Here is a 20,615-nt window from a genome sequence, read left to right as displayed (position 1 = left end):
AGCAACAGCAAACACATTCAAAAACTAGCAGAAGGCAAGAAATAACTAAGATCAGAGCAGAACTGAAGGAAATAGAGACACAAAAAACCCTTCAAAAAATCAATGAATCCAGGAGCTGGTTTTTTGAAAAGATCAACAAAATTGACAGACTGCTAGCAAGACTAATAAAGAAGAAAAGAGAGAAGAATCAACAAGACACAATAAAAAACGATAAAGGTGATATCACCACCAATCCCATAGAAATACAAACTACCATCAGAGAATACTATAAACACCTCTACAGAAATAAACTAGAAAGTCTGGAAGAAATGGATAAATTCCTGAACACATACACCCTCCTAAGACTAAACCAGGAAGAAGCTGAATCTCTGAATAGCGAATAACAGGCTCTGAAATTGAGGCAATAATTAATAGCGTACCAACCGAAAAATGTCCAGGACCAGACAGATTCACAGCCGAATTCTATCAGAAGTACAAAGAGGAGCTGGTACCATTCCTTCTGAAACTATTCCCATCAGAAGAAAAAGAGGGAATCCTCCCTAACTCATTTTATGAGGCCAGCATCATCCTGATATCAAAACCCGGCAGAGACAAAACAAAAAAAGAGAATTTTAGACCAATATCCCTGATGAACATCGATGCGAAAATCCTCAATAAAATACTGGCAAACCGAATCCAGCAGCACATCAAAAAGCTTATCCACCATGATCAAGTTGGATTCATCCCTGGGATACAAGGCTGGTCCAACATATGCAAATCAATAAACGTAATCCATCACATAAACAGAACGAAAGAGAAAAACCACATCATTATCTCAATAGATGCAGAAAAGGCCTTTGACAAAATTCAACAGCCCTTCATGCTAAAAACTCTCAATAAATTTGGTATTGATGGAAAATATCTCAAAATAATAAGAGCTATTTATGACAAACCCACAGCCAGTATCATATTGAATGGGCAAAAACTGGAAGCATTCCCTTTGAAAACTGGCACAAGACAGGGATGCCCTCTCTCGCCACTCCTATTCAACAGTGTTGGAAGTTCTGGCCAGGGCAATCAAGCAAGAGAAAGAAATGAAGGGTATTCAATTAGGAAAAGAGGAAGTCCAGTTGTCCCTGTTTGCAGACGACATGATTGTATATCTAGAAAACCCCATCGTCTCAGCCCAAAATCTCCTTAAGCTGATAAGCAACTTCAGCAAAGTCTCAGGATACAAAATCAATGTGCAAAAATCACAAGCATTCGTATACACAAATAACAGACAGAGAGCCAAATCGTGAGTGAATCCCATTCACAATTGCTACAAAGAGAATAAAATATCTAGGAATCCCACTGACAAGGGATGTGAAGGACCTCTTCAAGGAGAACTACAAACCACTGCTCAATGAAATAAAAGAGGATACAAACAAATGGAAGAACATTCCATGCTCATGGATAGGAAGAATCAATGTCGTGAAAATGGCCATACTGCCCAAGGGAATTTATAGATTCAATGCCATCCCCATCAAGCTACCAATGACTTTCTTCACAGAATTGGAAAAAACTACTTTCAAGTTCATATGAAACCAAAAAAGAGCCCGCATTGCCAAGTCAATCCTAAGCCAAAAGAACGAAGTTGGAGGTATCATGCCACCTGACTTCAAACTGTAGTACAAGGATACAGTAACCAAAACAGCATGGTACTGGTACCAAAACAGAGATATAGACCAATGGAACAGAACAGAGCCCTCAGAAATAATACCACACATCTATAACCATCTGATCTTTGACAAACCTAACAAAAACAACAAATGGGGAAAGGATTCCCTATTTAATAAATGGTGCTGGGAAAACTGGCTAGCCATATGTAGAAAGCTGAAACTGGATCCCTTCCTTACACCTTATACAAAAATTAATTCAAGATGGATTAAAGACTTAAATGTTAGACCTAAAACCATAAAAACCCTAGAAGAAAACCTAGGCAATGCCATTGAGGACATAAGCACAGGCAAGGACTTCATGACTAAAACACCAAAAGCAATGGCAACAAAAGGAAAAATTGACAAATGGGATCTAATTAAACTAAAGCGCTTCTGCACAGCAAAATAAACTATCAGCAGCGTGAACAGGCAACCCACAGAATGGGAGAAAATTTTTGCAATCTACCCATCTGACAAAGGGCTAATATCCAGAATCTACAAAGAACGTAAGCCAATTTGCAAGGAAAAAACAAACAACCCCATCAAAAAGTGGGCAAAGGATATGAACAGACACTTCTCAAAAGAAGACATTTATGCAGCCAACAGACACATGAAAAAATGCTCATCATCACTGGTCATCAGAGAAATGCAAATCAAAACCACAATGAGATACCACCTCACACCAGTTAGAATGGCAATCATTAAAAAGTCAGGAAACAACAGATGCTGGGGAGTATGTAGAGAAATAGGAATGCTTTTACACTGTTGGTGGGACTGTAAACTAGTTCAACCATTGTGGAAGACAGTGTGGCAATTCCTCAAGGATCTAAAACTAGAAACACCATTTGACCCAGCCATCCCATTACTGGGTATATACCCAAAGGATTATAAAGCATGCTGCCATAAAGACACATGCACACATATGTTTATTGTGGCACTATTCACAATAGCAAAGACTTGGAACCAACCCAAATGTCCATCAATGATAGACTGGATTAAGAAAATGTGGCACATATACACCATGGAATACTATGCAGCCATAAAAAAGGATGAGTTCATGTCCTGTGTAGCGACATGGATGAAACTGGAAACCATCATTCAGAGCAAACTATCACAAGGACAGAAAACCAAACACCGCATGTTCTCACTGAACAATGAGAATACTTGGACACAGGGTGGGGAACATCACATACCTGGGCCTGTCGTGGCGTGGGGGGATGGCAGAGGGATAGCAGTAGTAGAAATACCTAATGTAAATGACGAGTTAATGGGTGCAGCTAACCAACACGGCACATGTATACACATATGTAACAAACCTGCATGTTGTGCACATGTACCCTAGAACTTAAAGTATAATAAGAAAAATCCTTCAAAAAAATAATAAAATAAATAAAACAGAAAAAAGAAAAGATAAAACCCTTGTATTTTTCCAGTCTTGAATCTATCTTTATACTGATCAGCAAACACCTTGGGGAGCTTACTTGTACACATATGGCTCTACAACTGAAAAAACTATTTTGGTTTCCAGTGTTTGTTCATGTTGAACTCTAAGGTTAAATATTTTGCATTTTAAATTGTGATGCACATATAGCTCAGCTTGCTCATGACTGCAGCAAACCAATACCAAAGACCTTTTAATAACAGAACACATTCCTTTTTATACATATTCTTTCTCTAAAAAAAACTCCAGAGAGGAGAACTGCTGCTCTCTGATTACCATTACCCTAACTTTATTTAACCAGGTATTTTTCAGGAAATAAAGGAATAGAGACAGAGACTTTATATGGAAAGCTTTGATCTATTTCCAAATACTGTCATACTTAAGATGTGAAGGCATTCTTCAGAGCTACATTTCAGATCCTGATCAAATTTCTAACATCTATGACCAAGTGCACAACTTTTTAAACTGTGGGATTTGTATTTTTTTCTACATATAAATGTTTAATGAATTTAAAAGTGGTTTTTAGTAAGAACCTGACCACATATTGGTCATTATACTCTTCACTGAACTTTAAGACATTAAGGAATTTTATCTGTCTGGCATATCATGAAGGAAATGCCCCCCAAAAATTTTTTTTTAATTTTTATTTTAGGTTCGGGGTTACATGTGGTTTTGTTATATAGGTAAACCGGTGTCATGGGGGTTTGTTGTACAGATTATTTCATCACCCACGTATTAAGCCTAATACCCAATAGTTACTTTTTTTCAGCTCCTCTCCTTCCTCCCACCCTTCACCCTCTGAGAGGCCCCAGTGTGTTGTTCCCCTCTTTGTGTCCATGTGTTCTCATTATTACTTCCCACTTATAAGTGAGAACATGGGGTGTTTTTTTATTCCTGCGTTAGGTAGTTAAGGATAATGGCCTCCAGCTCCATCCATGTCCCTGCAAAGGAACATTCTTTTTTTATGGATGCACAGTATTCCATGGTGTGTATATAGCATATTTTCTTTATTCAGTCTACCATTGATAGGCATTTAGGTTGATTCCATATCTTTGCTATTGTGAGTAGTAGTGCAACGAATGTACACGTGCATGTGTCTTTATGACAGAATGATTCACATTCCTTCAGGTATACTCCCAGTAATGGGACTGCTAGGTTGAATGATAGTTCTGTCTTTAGCTCTTTGAGGAATCACCATACTGCTTTCCACAATGGTTGAGCTAATTTACACTCTCACCAACAGTGTATAAGTGTTCCCTTTTCTCTGCAATCTCATCAGCATCTGTTATTTTTCGACTTTGTATTAATAACAGCCATTCTGACTGGTGTGAGATGATATCTCATTGTGGTTTTGATTTGCATTTCTCTAGTGATCAGTGATGTTGAGCTTTTATTCATATGCTTGTTGGCTGCATGCATGCCTTCTTTTGAAAAGTGTCTGTTCGTGTCCTTTGCCCACTTTTTAATGTTTTTTTTTCTCTTGTAAATAGATGCTGGATATTAGACCTTTTCAGATGCATAGTTTGTGAATATTTTCTCCCATTCTGTAGGCTGTCTGTTTACTCTGTTGATAGTTTATTTTTGCTGTACAGAAGCTCTTAATTTTAATTAGATCCCTTTTGCCAATTTTTGCTTTTGTTGTGATTGCTGTTAGCATCTTTGTCATGAAATCTTTGCCATTCCTATGTCCAGGATGGTATTGCTAGGTTGTCTTCCAGGGTTTTGATAGTTTTGGGTTTTACATTTAAGTCTTTAACCCATCTTGAGTTGATTTTTGTATATGGTGTAAGGGAGGGTTCCAGCTTCAATCTTCTGCTTATGGATAGCCAGTTATCCCAGCAACATTGATTAAATAGGAAGTCTTTTCCCCATTGCTTGTTTTTTGTCAGCCTTATTGAAGATCAAATGGTCATAGATGTGCAGCCTTACTTCTGGGCTCTCTATTATGTTCCATTGGTCTATGTGCCTGTTTTTGCACCAGAATTCTTAAACGACAAAACTGAATGAACTATCTCAGAAACTTCCTATTCAAATAGAGGCTAGATGACCTCTTGATAGGTATTCAGGGAATTCAAACATCAGATGGGTTGGTCTAGACAAGTGATTCTGAAAGCTGATTAAATAAGAATCAGCTGGGGAAGCTTTTAAAATCCTGCTCCTTTTCATGTCATACTTCAGAAGTTATTAATTCTCAAGCTATTTTTTGAACTGTTAACTGATATACTGTAACATCTACCTATTACTTCTACTCCCCACTACTTAAAATATACTTCGTTATCTACAATATAAATATTCTTTTCATAGATTTAATGACAGTACCATTTTGCCTTGTGATAGTATGAATTTTCACTAATTTGACTGTACTACTAGTGTCTATATTAGCTTACAAACTCATAGAGGGCAGAAATTATGTCCCTTCCTTTGTATTTCATATATGTTCAGCCAAATACAAGAGCCCTAAAGAGTTTATTTCTTCTTAAATTTAGATTGAGAGTTAGGTGTGGTGGTGCATCCCTGTAATCCCAGTTACTTGGGAGGCTAAGGTGGGAGAATCCCTTGAACCAAGGAGTTTGAGACCAGCCTGTGCAATATAGAGAGACTCCATCCCAAAGAAAGAAAGGAAAGGAAGGAGGAAAAGAAAAGAAAGATAGAAAGCATTTAGTAAATGGCATTATATTTGATTTTATAAATTTGATTCCCAATCTAACCAGGGCTGAAGTTTCAAACTGAATTTCCAGGAATGCCTTAAAAGATGAAACCCTGGAATGCAGTTTCTAGTAGTTGGTTACAATTTGTGTAACAACAAAACCAATTTATTTCAGAAAGAATTTTTTAACTTGATGAATACAACAATAACTCTTTCTACATCATGCAACTCTTGCCAAGTATCTATTAATTACAACTCTGCCCAACATTTGCATGGAAAGACGGTGTGCTTGAAAAAAGTCCAAAATTGATTGCCTCCTTTAACGTGCTGTTCTGGAAACTGAAAACATTAATGAAGATTTAATATTCCTTAATATTAGGAAACGTAATGTCCTAATTCCTCCACCTTTAAGGTGCAAGGTTATTTTTAGAGCTACATTTTGAGGTCATTATAAATTACAAAGTTTTAGGGGAAACACAGCACTAAAATCCAAAATAGCCAAATGTTTTTCTTTGAATTTTCAATGTTTTCCAAAACACTGGCATTAGATGCCTTTAAGGAACTACTCTAGCAAATTTGAAAATAGGGAGTGAAAAAATAGTTATTTAAAAAAATAAAAGATTTTATTTAGTTTACCTAAGTGAAATTACTATGTTCCTTTTGCTTTGGAAGAGTAAATGCCAAACAATCAAGGAAACTATTTAAAGTAATGGTGCATGGGTCATTCATTTATTTAACTTGGCAACAATAAGTTTCTGTCTGATCCTCCAATCCCCAATAGGTTTCTTCATTACAGAAACCATTGTCCAAACTAACAGTCAAAGAGGGTTACCATAAAAGAGATAACTGATTAAGTAAACTGCTGATGGAAGGAAAAATACCAGGGTAGGCAAGTTTAATTTTTTCTCAAGAATTTTTGATGAGTGAATGGAAGTTTAGTCACTGTGACAATAGGCCTGACACCTTTCACAAACAATAAATGCCTTTCACTTTAAACAATGACTGAAATATTACAATGTCTTAATTTAAAACTCCTATCTCATCTCATTTAAATGAATGAGAGACAGAAAGACCTCTGGCTTTCCTTCTATCTGCAGGGCCCAGATAGGAAAGGTCCTAGACAGGAAGAAAGGACATCACCTCATTATCAATTGTCTTATTTCATTTTCTTTTGCCATAACACAATATCTGAGACTGGGTAATTAATTTATAAGGAAAATAAGTTTATTTGGCTCATTGCTCTGTAGGCTGGGAAGTCCAAGGGCATGGCAGCAACTTCTGGGGAGAGCCTTCCCACTACGTCATGACATTGTGTAGAAAAGAAGGGCGGCCAGGTACGGCGGCTCACGCCTGTAATCCCAGCACTTTGGGAGGCCCAGGTGGGTGGATCACGAGGTCAGGAGATCAAGACCATCCTGGCCAACATGGTGAAACCCCGTCTCTACTAAAAATACAAAAAAATTAGCCAGGCATGGTGGCACGCGCCTGTAGTCCCAGCTACTCAGGAGGCTGAGGCAGGAGAATTGCTTGAACCCAGGAGGCAGAGACTGCAGTGAGCCAAGATCATGTCACTGCACTCCAGCCTGGTGACAGAGCAAGACTCTGTCAAAAAAAAAAAGAAGAAGAAGAAGAAGAAGGGCAAGTAAATCGTGTGCTAAGGAGATCTTAAGAATAAGTTAAACTTGTTTTTATTATATTACAACCTGCTCTGGAGAGAGCTCCCTCCCTCCTGTAAGAACTAATTAACTCCCTTGAGAATTAACTCATTCCTGGGATAAGGGCATTCGTTTATTCATGAGGATAGAGCCCTGATGACCCAATCACTTCTTAAAGTCCCCACCTCTTAATAATGTTACATTAGCAAATAAGTTTCTAACACATGAACTTTTGTGGGACACAGTCAAACCACAGCAATGGTATCACACCAAACTGTTAGGGCAACTTTTCTTGAGCCCATGAATATTCAACATATTAACTAGCTGACTACTGTCATACACAGTGGCTTCTCTCTCTCCAGGAGATAAGAAATCAAAACAGGATTTACACTAGGACTGTCTAGCTGTGTCCTGTACCACTTCTGCTGTTCCCTGGAAGAAAACAGAGGGAACAAAGAAGGGACCATGATAGCTTCCCTCTCAGTTGCTCAGTCTTTGTCCCTTCTATTATAAGAACAATTTCCAAAAGTTTCATTCCTATATCAATCTTTACTTAATAAAGTGAAGGGGAACTTTTTTCTAACTATCCTATCAAAATAAACTCTTCCATCTATTACTCCCCATTACACAAAATATGCTTGCATCACTGCTCATCTACAACATAAATATTCTGTTTGTAGGTTTAATGACAGTATAATTTTGCTTTGTGATAGTATCAATTTTCACTAATTTGACTGTACTACTGGTGTCTAAATTAGCTTACAATCTTTTAGAGGGCAGAAATTCTGTCCTCTTTCTTTGTATTTCATCTATCTCAAGCTGTTAATTCACAATTATAACCATGAAGAAGCAATGTTGTGTTAGTTATTCCACTTGCTGTAGTCTCCCTCTGTGCCCCTCAAACTCTGCCCAAATGCCCTCTGCCCTGATCAGTCCCCCAAGAGTTGACCTCTGTGGACTGTATCACCTAAGTTTCCTTGCCTTCTGGCTCTCAATGGGGATCCACTATCAGGAGGGACAAAAGGAGATGAGACTGTGGGAGGAGAAAGAATTTGAAGTTTTATTACCTACCTCACCCACCACTCCTTCCTGCCTTGTAGCAGTTCTGGCAAGAGCCAATAGCTTCTTCTATCAGGGAGCCCCTTTTCCATGGCTCCAGAAGGCTCCAAGTTCCACTAAGACAGTTCACTCCCTTGCCCTTTCCAGTGGAAGGGCAATAACAACTTGTACTGTCACTAGTCCCTAGGTATGTCACCATCTCTGGTTGGTTTCCTTAATGCTGCTCACTCCTTTGTAACTAGTTGCTTCATTAAACTTTGTTTTATTAATTCATTTTAAGGTTTGCCATCTGTTTCCTGCTAGGACTCTGACTAATACAGCACTTTAATATAAATAAATTACTAAAACTCTCCAATCCTTAAAAAGAGAAAACATGCTTCACATATTTCATATGAAGCATGAAGTCTTTACTTAATTCCAAGAGTTGAAGTCAAATTGAGACAGTCTTCAGATATCATACACAGCACTTCAGTTGAAACAAAGAAGGAAAAATATTTAACACAAATAAGAAGTTCTTTTTTAATTTAAAGTTTCTTCTTACATGGTCATACCTCATTTTATTGCACTTCACTTTACTGCACTTCAAAGATACTGCATTTTGTACAAATTGAAGGTTTGTAGCAAACCTGTGTCAAGCAAGTCTACCCGTGCCATTTTTCCAACAGCATAGACACATTTTGTGGTTGTGTGTCACATTTTGGTAATTCTTGCAATATTTCAAACTTTTTCATTAAGGTTATATCTGTTATGGTGATCTGTGATCAGTGATCTTTGATGTTACTATTATAATTGTTGTGGGGTGCCACAAACCACACCCATATAATAGGATGGCAATCCTAATCGATATTATGTTGTATGTATTCTCACTGTACCAAGTAACATTTGTGATTCATGGGCAGGGGTCAAAATATCAAGATGAACAAGAGTTTGGAAGAAGTTGATTCCAGCCCTCACAGATGACTTTTGGGGGTTCAAGATTTCAGTGGAGGAAATAACTGCAGGTGTGGTGGAAACAGCAAGAGAATTATTAGAATTAGAAGTGGGATCTGAAGATGTGATTGAATTGCTGAAATCTCATTATCAAACCTGAACAGATAAGGAATTGCTCCTTATGAATTAGCAAAGAAAGTGGTTTACTGAGATGGAATCTGCTTCTGGTGATTATACTGTGAACACTGTTGAAATGACAACAAAGGATTTAGAATATTACACACACTTAGTTGATAAAACAGAAGCATGGCTTGAGAAGACTGAAGACAATTTTGAAAGATATTCTACTATGGGTTAAATGCTATCAAACAGCATCACATGCTATCTTTCCTGAAAGGAAGAGTCAGTTGATGCAGCAAACTTCTTTGTTGTCTTATTTTAAGAAAATGCCGCAGCCACTCCAACCGTCAGCAACTGCCACCCTGATCACTCAGTGGCCACAATCACGAAGGGAAGACACTCTGCCAGCAAAAAGAGCATGACCTGATGAAGGCTTGGACGACTGTTAGCATTTTTAGCAATAAAATATTTAAGGAATGTATATTTTTAAAGACATAATGTTGTATACACTTCACAGACTACTGTATAGTGTAAACATAAGTTTTGTACTGAGAAACCAAAAAGTTCATGCAACTTGCTTGATTACGATACTTGCTTTATTGAGGTGGCCTGGAACCAAACCTGTAATATTCCCAAGGTGTACCTGTAATGAGGTTGTTATCCATTTTATGTAGCAAGATGGAGCATATACAAAGAGTTGCTAATTAAGAAATTACCTTATTTCTTGCAGGGAAGTTTAGTAAGGTACTAAATATCTTTCTGATTATCTACCCTTACTTGTGGAGAACTTAACTCCACAGACTTGTAAGGATCAAATAAGATAATGAATGTAAATATTCCATCCAAATGTATAGTATTTTCTAGAAACTACATGTACACTATAAAAAAGGATTTTTGTGTGTGTGGGGGGGTGATTGTATCTTGTATCTAGCTAATATCAAAATTCTCTCTCAGAATACTACACTTTCTGTATGGACAGGTCTGCCTCTACATATTTTCCAAAAGATTGTCTCTTCCCAAGTATAAAACATCTGATTTTATTCTCAACATAGCTTATAGAAATGCAAAATTGATAGAAAGGCTCTTTCTAATTCACAACATTTCTCTACTAACTGCCCTGTCCCACAAAAAAACTTTTTGATAGTGTTCCTGTAGTTTCTAGAAAATACTATACATTTAGATGGAGGCTTTACATTCATTATCTTATTTGATCCTTACAAGTCTGTGGAGTTAAGCAAGTTTTCCACAGGTAAGGAGAGAGAATCAGAAAGGTATTTAGCACCTTACTAAACAACACTTCAAGTAAATAAGATAATTTCTTTTTTTTTTTTTTTTTTTGAGACGGAGTCTCGCTCTGTCACCCAGGCTGGAGTGCAGTGGCATGATCTCCGCTCACTGCAAGCTCCGCCTCCCAGGTTCACGCCATTCTCCTGCCTCAGCCTCCCGAGTAGCCAGGACTACAGGCGCCCGCCACTATGCCCGGCTAATTTTTTGTATTTTTAGTAGAGACGGGGTTTCACCGTGTTAGCCAGGATGGTCTCGTTCTCCCGACCCCATGATCCGCCCGCCTCGGCCTCTCAAAGTGCTGGGATTACAGGCGTGAGCCACCGCACCTGGCATAAATAAGATAATTTCTAATTACTGTATTACAGTGGAACAATACTAATTATTCTCATTAGTAATTTAATATAGAGCCTGCAAGTAATCAAATAGCAAATGCCCACATGCACACTACTATCCCACACACTAAAACAGGGAATACTAAAAGGCATCAACTGACCACATGGATATTATATACAGCACAGCAAAAAAAACAAAACAAAACAAAAAAACCATAAATAAATACCTAAAATGAAAGTAGTTTTCTCTCAGAGGGGAAATAAAATAAAATGCACGTTTCCTTGAAAAATGCTTCCTTTAACATATACACAGAAAAAACACTTGGGTGAGAAGCAGTCAGGGTGAGGCACTCATAGGAATGAATCAGCAGGATGGTAAGAAAGATAAGGGGGCACAAATTTTTCTACATAAACAGTAATAGCTAGTCAGACTAGCTTTGTCATTGACTCAGTTAATATTAATTGCATAAGCTATAGGCCAAGGTACTTTAAAAGATACTATGATAAATAGGAAAAATTTTTTGCATTCAAGCAGCTTCCAGCCTAGTTGGAAAGATAATACAGTCACAGATAAAACACTCATTCATTGATTCAACATTTCCTGAGTAGCTGCAGAAAGGCACTGAGTTTGGCACCCTGAGAAATGCAAAGATGAAAGAAAAACAGCCTAGCCCTCCAGGAAGTTAACAGTCTGCTGGAGAAGATAACATAGGTATGCAGGTTTTGAATGAAGAACCTCAGAAGTGCTATAGGAATAATCCAAATATTATGCTATGTGATTTCCAAAGAGGGGGAAGTGATTCCTAAACGAGGGTTTGGGGAAGATGGCGGGGAGTAGACATTTGAGCTAAATAGCTTTTAAAGATTACACAGGATTTGAGTACTCACTGACTGGGGAGGAAAGGCATTCTAAGTGAGGATCAACTGTGCTGTAAAGACATATTCTGGAAAGTAAAAGGAAGGTGGGAGTAGTGAGTACAAAGGGTTTTTTTCTAGAGCGATCCCAAATTATATGAAGGTGTTTACTGGGAAGGAGAGAGAGATCAAATTACAAGGATATTCAAATGAGAATCTAAAGAGCTTATGTTGTTTATGGGATATGGGACATAAGAAAAGGGAGAAGAACACAGAGTATCTTAAAAGAGTTCTAAAGTCAATGATAAGGAAAGAAAAACTGGGTTTATAATTAGAGAACATACAATTTAGTTAAGTCTGAAAGAGCAGACATGATTTTGACAGGCTGTTACAGGTTCTGTAAATTTATGAAAGTCATGATTCAGCCAGGCCAGCAATTCTTTGGTTGGTGCCATTCCCTCTAAATCTTGGGAGCTGAATCATTTTTGGTACCTTTTTAGATATGCTATCTGTGAAATGACACTGGCCTGAATAAACCCAAACCTCAGGAACTAAGGCTTTAACATACACACTTTAACACACACATAGACACAATCACATGCTCCCCAAATTCCCTTCAACATCCTTTTTGGTAGGACATTTTTATTGTTTGCTACTTTTTTTTTCTTTTTTTGTTTATCTGCATTTCCTTGCTGCTATTTTTTATAATTATAAAATTAATTCAAATTAATACAACTTCAGTGTAGGAAATCTAGTCTTTCATTGTTATCCATTTTAATACTGACTTAATAACCACAACATGAATGTACTAACACTGACTGCTACAACTCTATACAGACAGCCAGGGTGTCTGAAAATGGGCCATATGTTCAAGGCTGGTATATGAATCAGCACAAAGATAATACTGGTCTCTTCAAGAATCACTTGGGGCTATACTCCTAAAAGATGAAGAAAACTGCTTCTAGACTACTTCCAGAATTCTCCTGGAATGTGTGAGTTAAAGAGGCCCAAAGTAGTCTTTCAGGACTCAAAAAAATTACTGAATATAGTAAGCACCAATCCAGATAACAAGTTGGATATTCATCCCAACGGGGTGCACAAATTTAGGCATATTCACAGATAAATTTATTTTTTTATCAGGGATTACCTAGATTAGAATAATTTCAACCTAAGTGAATTTTAATGGATTAGGGCTAAACTCAGAAAAATTAATGAGTCAAATATTGTTGGGTTTTACATTAGGCCAGTTTGATATAGAGGTCAACAGCATAAGCTTTAAACTCTGTCAAAATGAATATGAAACTTAGCTATGATCTACTGTAATTGTGTTATCTTATGAAAGCCACTAAACCCTTCTGAGATTTAAGAAAATAGAAATCATATAACACCTGTAAGAATTAAATTTGAAAATTAATATATGGAAGACTGCCATCCAATGGCAGTTTATTATTAACAGGCAATCACCGTGGTACCATTTTATACAGAAATCTACTGTCCATAAAGAATTAGTGCTTTTTATTGATTAAATTATTAAAGAACAAGCAAAGAAAGCAAGGTATGGAGCAATCCTGAATGTTCTACAATGTATCATATTTATTCTTCAAGGTCCACTTCCATGAAGTGTTTCGTATTCCCCTTAATCTCACATTCTCTTCCTTTGAAACCCCATAGCCTGGGTTTAGATGTCTCATAAGCACTTCTCATACTGTGGATTACAGTCATACATGTCCTTTTCTTACCAGCCACTCTCTCCTGCTCCTCACCATGCTCTATCTCTTAGAGCTGGGGCTTTTAACCTGAGGAGTGTAAACTTCCTAAATTTATATACAAAATTAGTGTTTCTGTATACCATATATAAATATATTTTCCTGGAGAAAATCCACAGTTTTCATCAAATTCTCATAAAAACTTTGAAAGTCAAAAAAGGTAAGGAACTCTTGTCTAGGGAATAGACTGACTTACTTATCCTTTTCTTCTCTATAGTGCTAGGCATTTACCTTGCATATGAATCAAAATTTATTGATATAATGGTTTATTAATAAATCATAAAATAAATTTTAGGTTTGTTTAAATCTTTTTTTATTTTTATTTATTTTTGAGACAGGGTCTTATTCTATCACCCAGTTTGGAGTGCAATAGCATGAACACAGCTCACTGCATCCTCGACCTCCAGGGCTCAAGTGATCTTCCTGCCTCGGCCTCCTAAGTAGCTGGGACCACAAGTGCACGCCACCACTCCCAGCTAACTTTTTTTGTTTAATATTCTTTTGTACAGATAGGGTCTCATTATATTGCCCAGGCTGGTCTTGAACTCCTGGGTTCAAGTGATCCTCCTGCCTCGGCCTCCTAAAGTGCTGGGATTACAGGCATGAGCCACTACATCTGGCATTAATGCAATCTTTCAAAATATATTTTCTTGCTTGGTCTTCCTTTAATGTAAAAAATAAATTAAGAATAGTGGTTATCAGGGGCTGGGGAGAATGGAGGATCCATTGAGAGTTACTGTTTTTTGTTTTTTTGTTTTTTAAGACAGTCTCACTTTGTCGCCCAGGCTGGAGTGCAGTGGCGCGATCTCGGCTCACTGCAAGCTCCACCTCCCGGGTTCATGCCATTCTCCTGTCTCAGCCTCCCAAGTAGCTGGAACTACAGGTGCCTGCCACCACACCAGGCTAATTTTTTGCATTTTTAGTAGAGATGGGGTTTCACCATGTTAGCCAGGATGGTCTCGATCTCCTGACCTCGTGATCTGCCTGCCTCAGCCTCCCAAAGTGCTGGGATTACAGGCATGAGCCACCACACCCGGCCAGAGAGTTACTGTTTAATAGCTCCAGAGTTTCAGTTTGAGAAGATGAAGGCTCTGGTGATGGACAGGAGTGATGGCTGCACAACAATGCCAATATATTATTAGTACTACTTAACTGCTCTGCACATTTCACCACCACAACAAAAAAAGACTATGTCTTACTCTCATGTAATATTAACTGCCTATTACATGGCAGACTCTTCATCAGAGGAAAGGAAAAAGGAAATATACTGGTTAAATGTTAGGATGTAAGAAAGAATGGGGAAGAAAATCTCAACCTCTATTATATGCAATGCTGGTGTTAGAGTATAAATACAAACTAAAATAGGGTAATTTAATCATAAATCTTGTCCAAAGGGGCTTAAAGAAAAGTAAGTGGAGAAAAAAACTGCTTAGGCAACATCAGTTTATCTGTGTGAGGTAAATTAAACTTTTTCAAGGTGCCAAGTCACTACTCAAGACATAAATGAGAATTTAGCCCAATTTTACTAATGTATTATCTATATGAATAATGCAAGTATTTTGTATGCTTGCAAAAGGCATTCCAAGGTATCAGAAGCACATTTTTTTAAAATGAACATTTGGTAAATATTCTTAAAATTTGTAAATATAAAAGATCCTAAAACTATAAATACCTTAAAAAGGAAAAAGACAAAAAAAAGAAAAATCACAGTATGAAAAAATGAATTATTTTCATATATCATTTTACTCCCATCTCATATTTTACAGCCTGCCTTACCAAAGAAAAAGTCTCAGACTCAATTAAGATTACAAATATGTTAAAACAGCAAAAGTATCTCTATTAATGAGGCTATACTGATATTTCCAAACAACACGTATATTTTGTCAAAAACTTAGATTCTAAACTTTTGATCATTAAATGTCAATGATATTGTTTGGTAATCAGTATATAACTAATTAGCAAAGATACTTTAAAATTCCATTATTTTCCCAGAAATCTTTTATTTATAGATTTGCAACTATTCTCTAGTGGAATCTAGGAAAATCTTTAGAAACAGATTCAATATAAAGGGTAACTACTGTACTAATATTTAAATTTCGTATCATAAAAAAGATATGCATTACCATATTGAAGTAGTATGTATTTGATATAAGCTATGTTTATTGCTTTCTTGACTTTAATATTAATTAGCAGACTATAAAATTCTCCCATAGTTGTATTTACCAAAAAGCCAATTTTCCTAATATTTATTTTTTTTCTTTTGAGACAGAGTCTCACTCTGTCACCCAGGCTGGAGTGCAATGGCACTATCTCAGCTCACTACAAGCTCTGCCTCCTGGGTTCACGTCATTCTCCTGCCTCAGCCTCCTGAGTAGCTGGAACTACAGGTGCCCGCCACCACACCTGGCTAACTTTTTGTATTTTCAGTAGAGATGTGGTTTCACCATGTTAGCCAGGATGGTCTCGATCTCCTGACCTCATGATCCACCCACCTCGGCCTCCCAAGGTGCTGGGATTACAGGCATGAGCCACTGCACTCAGCCCCTAATATTTATTCTTATCCAGTATTCACTCAATAAATATTTACCGAGTGCCTGTCATGTACCAGTAGTATAAATGCTGCACAGCAGTGAACCAGTCATGTTCTGCCTAAAAAATACTTAAATGCTACTGCTTTTCTAGAACACAGATTTATACTACCACCTCTGTGAAGTGTTAGAGCAGACAGATAGCTAGACATGAGCAGGAGAGAGAGCCCCTGAGAAAAGGAGGACTAGAAAATCTCACATCCCAGAGACTACCCAAAACCTGCATGCTAGGTATGAACAGAGAGGAGGGGAAATACCTATGCAGAAAGGAACATCCTGAAATACCCCTTAAGATGCGCAGTAATTGCTCACTCTACAGTTAACCTGTCAGAATGTAGCTAAGTACATGCTGATATGAAGAGAAAGAGGGCAAAGGGGAAATTCCTAAGAGATACACAGGCACAGTAAGTACAGATTTAACCACTTTACCACCTTCCTGGGGTGGCGGTAAGGAGCAACAATGCCATTAAGTAGACTTCATATCCAACACTGGGCACACACATGTGCATCAACTCAGAGTAAGAGAATCCTACAAAACTGTGGCAAGAACTAGTCAGGGACAAGGTAGGGACTTAAAGCAGAAGTGGGAAACTAGCCAAAGACAATGGCAGAGACTTGAGACAGGCAGGAACTTAAAGAAAGAGTCCAACACAATGAAAACTGCAATGTTGAACTCTCAGGGCTGCTGGCTCATTTTCTTTCCAGCAGCCCATTCTGCCTCCTCTTTCAGAGCATACTGTCTCTGCTACTACTTAACCCTTGCTGCTACTACTGAACCCTTGCTGCTACTACTGCTGTTTTTCCAGCCTGCTCCTTTCTTGGCATGTACTTTCTTCAATAAATTCTCTGTTCTTTTTGCTAAAATTGTCTCTTGGACAAATTCTTTCTCCCAAGAACAAGAACCACAGACTTCACTCTTCCTAGTAACAAAAGTGTCAGGGTTTTATAAATATACTTATTCTGGTAATATTTTGAATAATTTATGCTTCTGATCTCTAATGAAAAATTTATAAGTGAATGAATATTTTTAAGGCAAAATATTTGCCTAACATGGAGTTTGTTTTTTGGTATAGCAATAACAACACATCAAAAAAAGTACAAATTACTTTAAACTTTGAAGATTTACCTGTTATAGGAATATTCTGTGAAACTGATAACTGCACATCTCCAGTTCCTGGTGGCATGTCTACAACTAAGTAGTCCAGTTGACCCCAGTCTACCTAAAAAGATGACATAGATTATATCATTGTATAAAAATTCAATATTGAATAGTGATGTAAACAAAATTAATGTGTTAATAACAAATATAAAATCATAGCTATCGCTTGAGCCATTGCTAGGTACAAGGCACTGTGCTGAGTCCTAAGGATACATGGATGAATAAATGACAGGCCCTTCCACTAGGAGGCCTTCTTTGAATGGCAAGTTTAAATTTCCAGATGACTCATCCGCATACACACACGTTAATAATGTTGAACTCACTTCTCAGTAGGCTTCTATTCAGGACCATTCACTTATTTTTACTGGGTGTAGCCCACATTTTGCCTAAAGAAGATATTAGCTTTTTGTCACCTTTTTTTAAATTTGGCATTTCCCATGCTAATATAATTTTTTTAAGTTCATTATATTTCCTTCACAAAAATACACTAATAATGAAAACCAAAACTTAATAATGAAAAATGTAATATAACTTGAGTCCCAATATTATTAACATTTTGATTCTTTCTTTCAAGGCATTTATTTATACCCAGAATATTCACCTATATAACCAAGTCCTTACTGCTCAGCCTTCATTTAGATAGGTCTCAAGGGTACCTCAGGTTCTTTACTCCTCAGATACTTCTTCCTTCTGAGTCCCTAGTCTCCATTAATGGCCCAAGGATCTTCTCAATTGTAAAGCAGAAACGTGGAATCACAATAACTCTTCCTTTTCCTTCACTATCCCCAATCAGTTATTCTGCCTTCTAAAAATCTCTCAAACACACCCACTTCTCTCTTTCTCCACTGCCAAGAACCCAAGTGAGGCCACCACCATCTATTATTATTAAAGCCTCCCAACCAGCCTCTCTGGCTCCAGCACTGCCTATCTAGTCTGTTCCTAACAACACTGAAAAATGGAAGTTTGATAGTGCTACATTTTGTTTAAAACTCTTCTCTTGCCTTTAGGATAATATCTAAGCTTAAGCTCCAGAACACTCTGCCTGTTCTTCTTCACTTCCTAATTTCTCCTCATTCTTCAGATCCCAGCTTAAAATTCATTTCTTTGGGGAAAGCTCCACTAACTCTCATTAAAGTGTTTCTACTACATACTTCCCCTAATCACCTGTTCATTCATTTGCCCAAGAAATGTTTACTGAATACCTACTATGTATTGGGCATTGAGCTAGGTAATGACGATTAAATGGTATCATGATTCCTGCCCTCACAGAAGTTACAATACAGAGACAGAGATATCAGGCAGATAACTATCCTCATAAATACATAATCACCAGCTTTATAATACAAGAAGCCCTGTGAAGACAGTAAAATGTGCACAGAAAAGAGCTTGCTAACTTTGAGAAATTGAAAGATCAATATGGCTAGAGAGCAGTGAGTGAAGAGAAGGTTATCATTCATTTACTGTTGTTTCATGATCTGTCTTCCTATAAAATGGTAACAGGAGACGCTCAAGACGTTTTCTTTCAAGGAATGAATGGCTAAATGAACACATGCAAAGGCTTGATTTTTTTAAACCTAAGTGGAAACTGTATATAATTTCATATTGTGCTCCTTAAAACTTAATAACATGTAATATGTCCTTTCCATATAATCATGCTTTTACTTATTTATTTATTTATTCATTTTTGTGACAGGGTCTCGCTCTATCACCCAGGCTGGAATGCAGTGGCATGCTCACAGCTCACTACAGCCTCAACCTCCTGGGCTGAAGTGATCCTCCCACCTCAGCCTCCCTAATAGCTGGGACTATAGACGTGTGCCACCATGCCTGGCCAATTTTTGTATTTTTTGTAGAGACAGGGTTTCGCCATGTTGCCAAGCTGGTCTTAAACTCCTAGGCTCAAGTGATCCTCCCACTTTGGTCTCCCAAAGTGCTGGGATTACAGGCATGAGTCACCGTGCCTGGCCTATAATCATACTTTTAAAATAAAAAGTGTAGATGATATTGGGTCAAACAGATTCATTCATATGTCAGCACATCTATTCAACACACATGAATTGAGAATTGACTGGGTGCCAGCCATTGTTCCAGGTGATGGTAATACAGCAATAAACATAATAAAATCACAACCATGATGGAACTGACAATTTAGTGAAGGAGACATGCAGAAAGATAGATAGACAGATAGACAGACAAACAAATCAGGAAGTAATAAGTGCTGTGAAGAAAACTACAGGTATCCCTTACTACAGCAGTCCACAACCTTTTTGGCACCAGGGACCATTTTGTGGAAGACAATTTTTCCATGGATGGGGGCAGGGGACGGTTTCAGGATGATTCAAGCGATTTACATTTATCATTAGATTTTCACAAGGAGTGTGCAACCTAGATCCCTCACAATAGGGTCCGTGCTCATATGAGAATCTAATGCCACTGCTGATCTGACAGGAGGCAGAGCTCAGCTTCATTCACTAACCCATTGTTCACCTCTTGCTGTGCAGTCAGTTCCTAATAGACCGTGGTCTGGTACTGGTCTGTGGGCTAAGGGTTGGGAACCCCTGCCTTACTATACAAAATTATTTGGTCCCTGATTTAGATATCCAGATCAAATAAGAATAAATATTTTAGAAAATCTCTTCAATTACCAAATTTCAGATAGCAAGTATGAAGAGTTCAGACAGCAAAGGATTTATCAAAGAATTTATTTGAATCTCTTTGGTCTCCAAGGTCAGACGGTGTAGAGTAAGGAGAAAGAATTGAATGGTGGAAGGTGCTACTTTAGACAGGGTGGTCAGACTCCTGAATAAACTGAGAAAACAACTGATGCAAATATCTGAAGGAAAGCACTCCAGCCAGAAGCCATAATAAGTGCAAAGGCCCTAAAATAGGAATATATTTGCTACATTCAAGCAATAGCAAAAAAGCCAGTATAGCCTTTATAAAATAGCATTCCCATAACCATTAAACTCTCTCCTTCCCTGACATCGTGTTTTTCTTCAAAACATTCCTCAGTATCTGACATTATACGTTGATTTGTTTTTTAGGAATCCTAATTTCCCAAACACATGTACTTGATATTGACATAATGACATACTTT

At 37.6% G+C, this 20,615-nt stretch overlaps 1 protein-coding gene across 9 annotated transcripts in view; it reads right to left on the bottom strand.

Annotated features, from left to right (window-relative positions):
• NUBPL (NUBP iron-sulfur cluster assembly factor, mitochondrial) overlaps positions 1–20,615 on the bottom strand; it is a 290,082-nt gene that overhangs the window by 51,502 nt on the left and 217,965 nt on the right. For all 9 annotated transcript variants that reach the window (XM_003821202.6, XM_055097457.2, XM_008974688.6 and 6 more), the window contains one exon: positions 17,486–17,579. In XM_003821202.6, the coding sequence (XP_003821250.2) occupies positions 17,486–17,579 (94 nt within the window). The remainder of the gene's footprint in view (positions 1–17,485; positions 17,580–20,615) is intronic.

This window comes from Pan paniscus, chromosome 15 (genome assembly GCF_029289425.2).
Source record: "Pan paniscus chromosome 15, NHGRI_mPanPan1-v2.0_pri, whole genome shotgun sequence".
In the NCBI taxonomy this organism is placed as follows: Eukaryota; Metazoa; Chordata; class Mammalia; order Primates; family Hominidae; genus Pan; species Pan paniscus.
The sequence above is the reverse complement of the archived record's forward strand: the minus strand, read 5'-3'. Positions and strand labels throughout refer to the sequence as shown.